Genomic DNA, 12314 nt, shown 5'->3' with positions numbered 1-12314 from the left:
CAATCCCTGCTGTCTGTACGAAGTAACATAAGGAAACCGATTACAAAATTGCATTCCATGCGTCTGCACACGTCTTACGCAAATATTAGTTTTTCGTTTGTCGCTGGATGACACAAGAGCCAAACACTGTCGCCAAAGACTCTCCAAAATTCACTAACTGACGGGACGTGAGGGTCGGCCGAGTGAGCACCGTGGTGGGGGGTCGCGAGGAGACATCGCGAGGTCCCTCCTTTTCTTACACGCCAGTTCAGGGTTACCTTTCTGACATCTCACTCTCCGGTCCTGCAGAACTGTGCGACTTGACAGTCTTCTGACGATGCGGTCGGTCATGAACATGCTTCAAGAGAATGCTGGTGCAGACAGCGCACAGCGTCTCAAGAGCCTTAACAAACATTCAAGCAGAGGGCAGATCCTGTTGGAACGGGCCCCGTCAGCTAAACCCCGTCGGCGCACACCCCGGCTCTCCACCGCACCCCAGCCCCCGTGCAAGACTCAGACGCCCTCTTGCTTCCTAAGAAAAAATCACATACCCTTGTTGACCACCCGCATTTAGGTGCCGCATATTCCCAGGTTGCAGCCGAAAGAAACTGTATGCGGAACCTCGGACAAACCTGTGGGGTACGTACGAAGCCGGCCGCGTCCCACAGCTCCTCCGCGGCACCAGCAAATGGTACTGGTACAGTTAAAGCACCAAAACTACTTCAGCGCAGAGTCCGTCGTAGACCTGCGTGCGTCCGATCAAGCATTAGACAATACCAACAAGGCACAGTTGTTGCTGGAGTGCAGAAGACTACCTGGTGCTTCATGAAAGCACCTCAAGTTCATACCCGCGCTGCCCAATATCGAATAAAGGATCTGATCTGTCTCCTCACGTCGGCGCCAAGCGACTCCGCATTCCGCGAGAATAAGATGCACTGGCCCCATTCCCTCTTGGAATAGAAGCGTTGATAGGAAAATAATGTAAGGGGTTATCTTTCTGAGCTGTCGTCGATCGGGGTTCGCAGGGCTCATCTGGTGCCCATACACAAGCGAATAATGGGCTTCGGTTGCACGTTTCCACACGTCCGCGACTATCCACATGCAATGTGACGAAGAAAACTACCTGAAACACGGATCCTCAATGCATCCAGCATTGAGGCGCGTGTTCGGTGTATACATACGTTTGCCGGGCAGAGAGGGGGCATGCCGAGACTATCCACGAGAGCTACAGCGGCAAAATTTGTTCTGTGCCAGTAGCATAACCGCTGCCTGATTCGATGACGTGGCTGGCAGCTGCAGGCTCCTTGTGCGCCTCGGCAGGCACGGCAGGCGGCGGCCGTTGCCAAATTCTATATCGACTTCTGAAGGAGAAATGAAAAGAAAAGTGCGACAGACCGTCTACCCCCATAGCTGTCTGCGTCCATCTCAGTCACCCCCTTGCCTCCTAGGTTTTCCCACCAGTGTCTCTTATATAGCTTTGCGAAACCGGTGGCCTTGTTCACGTTATCTTCTTCCGACTCTCAGAAGCATTCCATCGCATCCACACCCCTCTCCTTCCACATGGACGCGTTTAATGCAATTGCTCCCGCCTTTCCACATCCAAGCAAAAGATCAGAATAGTCGCGCTCGACTGCCCCTTCACCATCCTTCCTGCGTTCCTCAGGGCCGTTCGCCTGTATGCTATGCGCTAAAGCTGACCAAGAAGCACCATCTCCTGTATTCGTGCTGACTACGCACGCGTGCTGCCTGTCGTCCTACCATATGCCTAAATCGCTATCGTTTTGGTGGAGTGTGAGATAAGCGTGACCTGAGCCTGCCTGCTTTCTCTTAGTCTCGATACAAACTGAAGAAAATCCGCGTGTTCTGCTTTCAGGCAGCCCCAGCCATGCCCAACAGCGGCTTGTATCTCGGGATGAGCTTAAAGCAAATATGATGAAGAAGCTTGAGTCCAGTTCAACGCATGATACTCTGGAAAGCCACAGACTTGAACTCAAAGGCACCCAGACTCTGCCTCTGCAGTCCAACAAGAGGCTCAACGAAGATTTATTGATTTCTCGCAAGAGTTTTGGCTTTTCAGTTAGTCATCGCTAGACAGGGGCTACGCAGTACATTTCGATCCTTAGCCAACTGAGAACAATAGTTCTACGGCGTTACCGGATGACCGCCATATTCTATGCCTGCGGTACTATACAACTGCGGCACACGGACCCATGTACGCGCTCATTCTCAAAACGTTCACCGCGCACTACCTGTCAAACAGGTTTCCAGCTTTATGGCAGAAACAAAGGAGACAGATGGATGACACACGAACGTAATAATAAACAGTGCCCCGGTTGGGGCATGCGGGAGAGCGAACTGTTTCCTTTAAGGAAGTGAGTCCTTGGGTATATCGAGGTATTCACCCATGAACACAACGCGTACATCCCTTTACACGGGTATTCATACACACCGTGGATATATAAACAGGCGTCGCGTAGCCGCACAAGTCTGGACAGCTTCGTAGGCTTGAGCAGCTGTCCCCGCTGCGTTTATTGGCATCGCGTATGGGTCCACGGTCAATAAGTCAAAGACTACACACATCGCGCCAGTACCAGGAGTTGTATGAAAAAGTGTACGACGCGAATGAACTCATAGTGGATCAGAATTGCGAGCCTAGCTGGTACCGTGCACTTGCAAAAGCAAGACGAAGGACAGGAAGTAATAACGACCCAGGATCTTCTCAGAACCAAGCCTGCCACGTTGGCTTCATCATAGCCAAGAACTCTTTTTTCGTTGCAATGCTCAGCAAGATCATGACGTGATGATTGACAGGCGGGTCCTCCTGCAAACAAACACAAGAACAAAACCTGCGTCACCGGTTTTACTTCACAGCCCGCTGTCGAGCAGACGACAAACACATCATTGATCTGGAACGCGATTCTTTCCACTACGTAGAGGAGCGTGCAAGAGTCAACGCCACGAACTTGGCCACCATCCTCCCCTCCTGCCTGGTCGTGAACGCACAACCTACTCTGTCTGCCTGCCGATCTCAATCTACTGCTGCATCTACTTCCTTAGGCCCATTCATTTGTCCATGGCTACACTTGACATCGTGTAAAAGCGATTGCAAGAGTCCTCCTTCTCATACTACTGCGTTCACTTACCCTATCCGCTCCTCCTTCGCCAGGTGCTAGAGCGCCCGTCGCTTTCTCCGCGGCCGCTGCAGGAGCACTCTCAATGCGTTCAATGGCATCCAGGATCTTTCTGGCGTTTGACTCGGAGAGCTCCTTCAGTGCACGCGTCTGCAGGTTCTGATGGCCCGGCAGAGTTCTTCCCTGGTTCTGCTGGAGTCTTCGTTGGAAGTGGATGGCCGTAATATCATCGCGGATGAAGAGCGCCAGGGCACTCGACAGGTGGTCATTATAGTAGCGCAGACACCGAATGAACGAGAAAATTACACTTGGAAGAACGCCGAGACGACCAAAGGGTCCGATTAAACTCTCGATATTCCTTGTCAACCGGAAGGGCACTCGTTCGACGAAATCCAGAGAGAGCGTTGATCCGTTATAGCACGACTTCAACTCAAGCTGGGAGACAAGCCCAGTCTCCAGCGAGAGCAGGATCTTGCTCGGATTGATGTCCGCCATGGACAATACATAGTTGAGCACGCCAAACAGCCCAACGCTCTGGGTGAAGCACTTTTTGAAGATAAAGAACTCGTCGTTGTTGGGAACGAGACTGGCCACGTAGAGGCGAAGAACATCAGAGGAGACGAGGTGGCATAAATCGTCGAACGTTTCCTGCGAGGCCTGGATCTGGCAGGACCGGTACACATCGTTATACCACGCAGTGACCCGTTCATCTTCTGGGCCCTGTTCCTTCTTCCCCTCGCGTTTCTGCTCGGTCTCCCCCAGTTTCGCCTCGTTGCTGTCACTCAGTTTTTCCTCCCGCGCTGTTTCAGGCGACGCATGGGCATCACTTCCTGGATTGCTGCCTCCGGACTCCTGCGGCCATTTGCCTCCTGACTCGTCCTGTTCTTTCACTTGCGGTGTCTCCTCTGTGGCTTCTGCTGAGGCCTTCACCGCTCCTTCTGGCTCCGCTGAGCTACTCTTGGCTTCTCTGCCGTCGACCTTCTCCCCCTCGGCGTCTCCTTGTCGTTCGCCGTCGCCTTCTGGCTCCTCACTAAGATACTGTCGCAGCCCCTTCGGAATGGTGGTGACGCCTCTCCGCTTCAGCTCACATGCTTTCTCAAAAAGAAGACGATGTAGGTGAAGGCGAATAAGCTGACGATGCAATAGAACAGGAAGGTCAGGGTCGACTAGACATGTATGCGACTCAGTCGCGGACACTTCCTGCAGGATTTCCTGCAATGTCAGCGAGCTGGGAGGATCTTCCATCAACCGACACCGGGGATGTACAGGGATCTGAGAATGAAGCGTGAAGGCCAGCCCGCGGCCTCGAGTATCCTTGAACCTGAAAACCAGGGAACAAAAAAGCCTACCCAATATGATATGGCTCAGGCGGTATCTGAGTCTAAACTGGTTGTATGCTTGTTTCTCTGAGTTCGTCCCGCGTTTCGTTCCTTTTCCTTCCTTGTTCTTCCTTTTGCCGTCTCGCCTTGCGTCGTGTCTCCCTCCCCAGAATTCCCCATCCCACCGACTTCGTTTTTCGTGCTTACTTGAACAAGAGTTGGTTGATGAGAGAGAGGAGTTGCAGCAGCCTCTGCTCTGTCCGCTGGTGCTGCGTGCTATAGGGCTGGACAACGAAGTAGTAAGTGTTCCCGTTGCTGCCGATGAATCCGAGTCTCTTGAGGGTGTAGTGGGATCGAGTCGACGTTGACGCTTCGCTGGCAAAGCCTTCAATGTACACTGCTTGCGACATGACAGCGTGGGAAGCGGAGAAAGCCGAATACGTCGCCGACTGTGTCCCGCCTGCTCCTCTCTTCCCGTCGCCCGTCTTCCTTCCAAAGTCTTCGTCACCGCCGGCAAGAAGCGACGACGACCCTGTCCCTCTTCCCTTCTCACCCGCACCCCCTCTGTCTGCTCCAGCCGCCGCCGCGCTAAGGGCAGCGGCCAGCGCCGAAGGCTTGGAAGAATGGAGCATGCTCGGGTGAGGGCTGCCGAGCGCTCCACTTGCGCCTGAGGTCCCAGAGTCGAACGCCCCCGTAGACGGGTCGCTGATGGCCTTCCAGAGCTGACCGGGTACCTCCAGGCGGACATTAACTCGAAGGAAAAGGTCGCAGAGAGAATACGAAATCTCCTCGAGCGGCAGCGCTGAGCCTTCCTGCAGCAGCTGGGTGCGGCGGCCCAACAGGTCTTTCCACTTCTTCAGCTTCACAATGACCTCAGACAAATCGATCGGCGGGTCAGATGAAGATGAAGATGACGCGGGCGTCTTGAAAGAAAAGTCCCGCTCGAAGTGCGGCCAGAGAGACTCCATCAAGCGACGCGAGGCTTCTTCGCCTCGGCTGATGCTTGGTTGCCTGGAAGAGCGACTGGCTCCACTGGAGGGTCGCGAATCGGAGGTCGACGCGCTGGCAGCCCCCGGGCCATATCTGAAAACCCATTGAAACGAACGCGCAGACACACGAATGTCACTTCTCATGCACCCGTCTGCGCAGTTGGTCTTCAGCGTCTGCCACCGAACCGCACAGCTTCCCGGTCTCTGCGATGTTCTCCCGCCTCTGACGCAAAAAATAATACGGCAATGACACTCAAATGTGGATCGTGGGACAGGCACTAAGATCAAGTGAAATCCTATCTCTGCGCCCAGGGATGCAGCAGTTGTAAGGGGGTCAGGAACGAAAAAAACACTCCGGGACTCACCTCGCGCGGTACCGGGCCAAGATGTTGACCTTCAGGAAGTGGGCGGCGACGGGAGGAAGCCGTGTGTGAGAGTGGCTAATCTCAAGGCACTGCTGCAGCAGCGTGCGAACTGCGCAGAGAATCTCGTCCACCGACGACGGCTTTGCCTGCGTGACGAACTCCTCCGCCAGGTGCTCCAGGGCCACGCACTGAGGCGTGAACGAAGTCCGGAAGAGGGACATGAGGCGAGAGAGATAGATGAGCGGAGTCGACGGGGACGAACCAGCCGAGGAATGCTGCGCATGATATTCGCGACGTTCCATGTACGCCGTTCGAATATCAAAGTACACCGCTTGCGGCAGGTGGAGCATCAACATGTAGAGAATCGTGTCCATTTCCGGAGCTTCCTGGGGAACAAACAGCGAGGAAACAGAAAGACGAGACGGCTTTCCTGTGAGTCCCACTCAGCTTACGTTCGTTTTCTCCGCCTCTTCTCGTAGTTGAATCACTCCGACCCCGTTTCCCTTCTTCTCTGTTGCACTGCCTTGTAACTCTTTTTCTGTCCTGTGGGATTCTTCTCTAGCAGTATTCACCGGTTATGCGCGCCTATCTCGTTGTTCCGGGCCCTAAACGCCTTTCGGCCGAATCTCTCCCGCGCCAGTGCTTTTTGTGTGGCGATCCCTCGCATTTCCCCTCTCGGCCTTCCTGTAGAACTCACCGGTCGGTCCAGCCCGCTCAGGAGCTGCGGCAGCCACGGCAGGAAGCAGCGAACAGGGCAGTAGGGCGCAATCTGGCGGAAAGCTCGCGCAAGAGGCCTCCGAGGTCCGACGTCGTACGATAAAAGCCACAGAATCCGTGAAAGGTACATGCGCCCTTTCGCCGGCCTAGAAACACCGACAGACAAGAAGCAACCGCATTCGCTTTTTGTGTTCTTCTCTGTAGATGCCTGAAGGATAGTGAAACGATGCCATCGAGAGGACACTGCCGGACTGAAGGCGATTCAGGGCAGAGATGAAGTGCCGCTAAGGCCCCCCGAAAACACATCCGCTTAACTCAGCAGTGTTGGGCGCACTCCCTCGTTTCCCTCGAGCTCTCATGTGGCCTGTCTCCTTCCCCCTCCAGCTTTTGATGAGGCTGCCGTTTACCTCAGCTGTAAGTTCATGAGGAAGCCGATCAGGGCCGAAAGCAAATAGCGCAGCAGGGCTTCCTCCTCCTCCTTTTTCTTCGCGTCGCCTGGCCTCGCCGTCTCCGCCGAGGCTCCGTCGCTGTCGGCTCCCGCCGCTTGAGAAGAAGACGCGGAGTGGGCAGTCAGCACCGCCGGGCCTTTGTGAAGGAAGAACAACTTCTCGTTCATTTTGGCCCAGGTCAGCCACGCGGCGCCATAGAGCGGCTGGACGGCCAGAGTGAAGCGGAGCAACGAGTCCGCGCTCGACAGCAGCTCTGCATCAACAGAAAGAAAGATCACGCAGACACCAGCCAGACAGAAATACACAAACATCCCCTGGAGTCAGTGCCGGGAAGCGGCAGAGGGCTATTTACACAGAGAATAAAACCAGATATCGGCAGAATGAGCCGCACCGGAAAACTGACCATGACACGCAATTCCCGGGAGACCGAACGAGAGAACAAGAAAAACGAACTGCACTTTTTTGTCAAGAGGTGAGGACGATAATACAAGAAATGAAGAGCACCGCTACGCCGGATGGTCTGCGGTTCGTCGGCGACTAGCAAGAACCGAACTCTGGAGATATACCGTACACTTGCGAAGCAGCTACAAGGAACAGGAAGAGGAGCACCACAATGCTGGTTGAGGCGCTTACCCTCTCTACTGGCTCCCTGGAATGTATGCGGTTTATCCGAGCAGTACAAGCTGAACATGGTGACCGCCTTGAGCCTCAGCAGCTGTAGCCTCTGAGCGTCCAGCTGCTGCTGAAGATGAGGATCGTGGCAAAGCGCCACAGGCGACGCAGCAGCGGAAGAGATCGAAGATGGTCCAGAAAGGTCAAAATCGAACGCATTCAACAGCTGGAGTCCAGTCACATACTGTGAGGAATCTCCCAGACACAGCTTCGCTTTTTCCGTCTGCAACATCGCAGAGCGCACACACAAATACACTCAAAAGTGGGTAGAAGGGCCTCACCACATCAAGACTTGTCCCCACAAGCGCAATCTAGCCTGATATGCGTATCTGCGCCCTCACTCTTATCAACATTCCTGCCCATCAGCTAGCCCGATTTTCCTTTTACAGTTGCAGCAAAGTGGAAAGAAAAACTGTGAGACAGGACTATTTCTGGCCACCTCCAATGTCGACACGCAGCCACCGTTCTGGAGAGCTCTCCAGGCAGACCTCGCATTCCCAGCCGTCCTCTGTCTCCTCTCTGATCCATTGGCTCTCCGTCGAGACCGCCTCGCCTACCATTGCAATGAAGGCTTCAGTGGCGTACGCAGGGTTCTTCATGGCAGGCAAGTTATCCAGCTTCATGAGCAGCGCCAGAGACACTTCCCTCAAGCGATTCGGCGACCGCGCGATGGACACGAATTTGAGCATAGTCCATGGCATGTCTTGGACGTAGGCGGGCCACGACGCCTTCTGCGACGGCGAGAGCGAGGGCGCCGAGGTGACGGTCGACTGGATTATCGAGAAAATGAAGTTCCTCCACACGAAGAGATCGTTCCAGCTGCCGATGGAGTCCCACTCGTTCGGAAGACGCTCGCGCCAGCTGTTCAGAGTCGTGCGAGCTGTTGGGAAGTCGCCTGTGGGGCCAGAAGGGCACGAGGACACGAGCGGACAACTAAAGTGAATCGAGGAACCCACAGACAAGTCGAACGGCATCACGCCACGACGCACAACGATGAGAGATCCAGCGAGCAGGCACGGGAGAGAGATGGAAGCAAAACGCACAGAACAACGACGCGTTCTCTGCCGCATGAGATTCCACGTTCTACCGTACCGCCTTTCTGTAGCCTCCGGCTGAGATGAACAATCAGGTGGTAGCCCTCAAGCAGCTCAACATAGAGCTGGAACTGGACGAGCAGAGAGATATGGGCGTCTGTGATCTGAAACACGCAGAGACATAAACGACGCCAAACGCAGCCCACATTTCGCCACCACGCGCTTCCTCAACTCCTGCTTCTGCTCTGCTGACCGCGTCCATCCGTGATTCTTGGAACGCCTCAAAAGTCAGATCTTCCGCAGCCTGTTCTGTTTACAGATTCGGGCCAGGCCACCGCAGATGTTGGTGGTCGCCCCCAGAAAGGAGTGCGCGGCCATCTTCCCACGCGCCTCTAGTATGACTGCCTTCGGGCTTGCGGAAGCCGACGCCCACTGCCAAATTATTCGGAAAATAGAGGGCCTTCTGAATCATCCATCAGGGCGGTTCTCACTGAGCCGCGCCGGATGGCTATGAACTGACTTCGCTCTGCTTCCCAGCGGCTCACTGTTTCTGCCTGACGCTGCAGGACAGCAGCTGTTTGTTCGAGAGACTCACCACTGACGGCAGTCTCCGCCATGAGGTGAGAAGCAGCCGCTGGCCTTCACAGCACCTCATATCCATTTCTCGGAGTTTCTGCGTCTGCGACCACGGAGCGGTTTCGCCTTCGTGTCGTCCCCTGGGGTAGACGACTTCGTGGAGCGCCTGATACGCCTGAAGACGCGCAGAAAAAAGAGACCTCAGCATGCCTAATCCCGACTGCGCATGAAGAAGAGTCCTCCTGAAGCGCTGGTCAGAAAACGTACCTGGCACAGCTTGGTGTACGGAGAGTGGACGCCGTAGGCGTCAACCATGTGCTCCAGCAGATCCCAGTTCTGCAGTTTCGAGGCGCAGTCGAGCCCCAGGTGCGATTCCGTCCCCAAGTTGCTGGCGTATTCATTCAGCGAGTTCCACTGGTTCAAGTGCTTCGTGGTGGACAACCAGCAGACGTTCCACCAGAAAACCTCTTCCTTCTGTTCTTCATCTTCCAGCTCGGTGCTCTGAGACACAGGGAAGAAAACCGATTTTATGCCGCTACCACGGTAAGCGGACTCGAAGCGTTCAGGAGAGTCGACAAAATACGTTTTACAGGGGCACGTCAAATGACAACCGGTGACATGAAAGGGCTTGCACGCCTGAAGGTCTATTTCTTCGCGTCCAAGCCTTCGCTTTCCACGCGGCACTTGCGAAGCTACAAGACAGACATAGGACGATGTACCAGAACAGCAGCAATGAGCCGCCATCGAAGAACAGCGAACACCTTACCGGAGAGGCGACGGTCTTCATTGCCTCAACAATCCGGTTTTTCGCTTGGTTGTAGAAGCCGTGCTGGAGGAAGGCCAGCGCCGCACTGCCTTCCGCAGTCGAGAGGCGCGAGGCAATCACGCCGGCCTCGTAATCTGGCTCTTCGAGATGGGCATAGAGCTCGTGAAGGTACTGCGAACACACCGAAGACAACACCTCTCATTCTCTAGCGTAGTTGGAAAGAAAACTGAAGGCGACGAGACTACGGAAGCCTCGATATACCAACCACCATCAGTAAAGAAAGCTACAGCGCCCACTCACCGCACAGGACGAGCTCGACTGCGTCGCCTTACCACTGCCGCCTGTCGCGCCACGGCGCCACACTGCAGGTGCCAGAGCGCGTCGTCGTCATCCATCTCGTCATCTTCCATGTCAAGGTCCTCATCCGCTTCAGAATTCTCTTGTGCAGAGGCGCCCTCTGCAGCGGCTGCCTCCTGTCCCCTATTCGCCTCCGTCTCTTGCTCGGTCTTGACGGCGACGGCGAGTGCGCTGGAAACACAGGGCAGACGGATAAAGAGTCTGAATTAGAGGCACGGACATCCGCACGGATATTGAAAACCACAGTCAGAAAAACATGTGACATCGGAAAAAAGGACGCGGTGACGATGAACGTGTGAGGGGCGAGAGGCGAAAGACAGATCTACTGAGACCAGGAGACACGAAACGTAGGGCAACCTTTTGTAGGCCAGAGCCAGTGGTGCCCTGTGGCAGGCAAACATACAACACGAAGCCGCAGTCTGTTTTGCTTGCTTCCCTCCCTGCATAACGCCGGAAATGAACCCATCAAGATTTAGCTCCGTATCGCTATGTCCGCCTGCTTGAGGCATTGCTCCTTCCCGTACCCAGATTTCGCATCTGCCTCTGCGGCTCCTCCGTCCTTTCTCTGGTTGTCTTCCGCGGCTCGGTCGCCGTTGGCGATCGCTGCGCGGCCTCCGCTGGCCTCCGGCCTGGAGTCAGCGGGTTCGCGGCCGCCGTTCTCGGGGCGCGGCAAGACGCGCTCGGAGAAGGCGCAGAGGAACGCGTTTTGAAGGAGCGGCAGGACCTGGTGGTAGCAGGCGAACGTTTTCGCAAGGTAGAAGAGCATGTCGGCTGGGAAGACTGGAATCGGGGAGCACTGAAGAAAGGAGGAGAGTAGGGGGTGGATGACCGCTGCGCCCGCGTGTCCAGTGCCCGTCAGAAGAGAGGACGGGGAAGAAAACGAGGAGGACGGAAGCAGAAGGTGGTGCTGCTGTCGCTGGTGGCACGGCGGAAGCGAGGAAAGAAACGGGATGCGAAGGTGGCAGGGGTTTGACAAAAAGACCACGAAGGACCTGGTCAGCAGGCGGCGCGCCTCCGGTCCAATCGCGCGCCAGAGGACCTGGAACACCGACGTCCACACACTCCTGCAGATGCGCGGCGCGAGGAAAGCCAAGTCGAGGACGCAGCACGACGAGGAAGACGACGAAAGCGACTGGCAGAAGAACGGCGAAGGCGCAAGCGCGGCTGAGGAAGCGGCGGCGGAGGACGACGCGGAGGGGGACAGCAGCAGCGTGGACGCAGCGGACAAAAATCGCGTGTGCAGGCGAATCGCAGCGTCAAAGTCCTCCTTCCACTCGAAAAAGGCGGCAGGCTGCGACGAGAGATCCAACAGAAGCGCAGAAGAGTCCACCGGGGCCCAAGCCTTGCTGCCCGTGGAACGGGCGCGCCCACGCGGCGGCGATTCTTCCTCGTAGGGGGCGCGCGAGGCTGCAAGCAGATCTTCCGCTTTCTCCGTCTCCTCCGTCACGTGCGCGTCTCCGTCCCTCATGGCAACAGCGCCCCTTCTCTCCTCTGCCTTTCCGGGCTGCAGACCTCGGGCGAGCGAGCCGTCGTTCTTGTCCGCGGTCGGCAGCGCGAACGGCAGCGAGGGGAGAGGGAAAGCGCTGGAGCACAGAGACGCGTAGATCTGGGTCGCTGCGCGCACGTACGGCGAGACCTGGCGCCCGCGAGAAGCGAGGAACTGGGACGCCCGATCCAGAGAAAAGACCGAGTACGAGTTCCACTCCTCAGTTGCGTTCATCCATGAGCCCGGTGACGCAGATTCCGCACCCACGAGCGGAAGCGTCGGGAGAAGAGGAGGGAGACGCGCGCCTTCGGAGTCACGGAGAAGCTCGCGATGCTGAGGAGGCAAATATCGCAGAGCAGATACGCAAGAAACACGACGTGAACTAGGAGACACCGACCCCCCGAGAGATGCCCGAAGAAGCGACCCGCTCGACAGGGGCAGCAGTCTGCTAAACTCCAGTGGCAATCCTCCAAT

At 56.0% G+C, this 12314-nt stretch overlaps 1 protein-coding gene across 1 annotated transcript in view; it reads right to left on the bottom strand.

Moving 5' to 3' along the window:
- Positions 1 to 2698: 2698 nt before the first annotated feature.
- BESB_064900 (uncharacterized protein) overlaps positions 2699 to 12314 on the bottom strand; it is a gene marked incomplete at both ends in the record, with an annotated part of 33570 nt that continues 23954 nt past the window's right edge. The window contains 14 exons of the mRNA XM_029364885.1: positions 2699 to 2800; positions 3123 to 4431; positions 4637 to 5512; positions 5784 to 6169; positions 6481 to 6646; positions 6908 to 7202; positions 7583 to 7844; positions 8179 to 8516; positions 8714 to 8819; positions 9251 to 9406; positions 9499 to 9732; positions 9998 to 10168; positions 10330 to 10525; positions 10879 to 12173. Of these exons, the coding sequence (XP_029218468.1) occupies positions 2699 to 2800; positions 3123 to 4431; positions 4637 to 5512; positions 5784 to 6169; positions 6481 to 6646; positions 6908 to 7202; positions 7583 to 7844; positions 8179 to 8516; positions 8714 to 8819; positions 9251 to 9406; positions 9499 to 9732; positions 9998 to 10168; positions 10330 to 10525; positions 10879 to 12173 (5892 nt within the window). The remainder of the gene's footprint in view (positions 2801 to 3122; positions 4432 to 4636; positions 5513 to 5783; positions 6170 to 6480; positions 6647 to 6907; positions 7203 to 7582; positions 7845 to 8178; positions 8517 to 8713; positions 8820 to 9250; positions 9407 to 9498; positions 9733 to 9997; positions 10169 to 10329; positions 10526 to 10878; positions 12174 to 12314) is intronic.

The sequence above is a fragment of the Besnoitia besnoiti genome, chromosome VI, assembly GCF_002563875.1.
Source record: "Besnoitia besnoiti strain Bb-Ger1 chromosome VI, whole genome shotgun sequence".
In the NCBI taxonomy this organism is placed as follows: Eukaryota; Apicomplexa; class Conoidasida; order Eucoccidiorida; family Sarcocystidae; genus Besnoitia; species Besnoitia besnoiti.
This window is presented reverse-complemented; position numbering and strand designations above follow the sequence as displayed.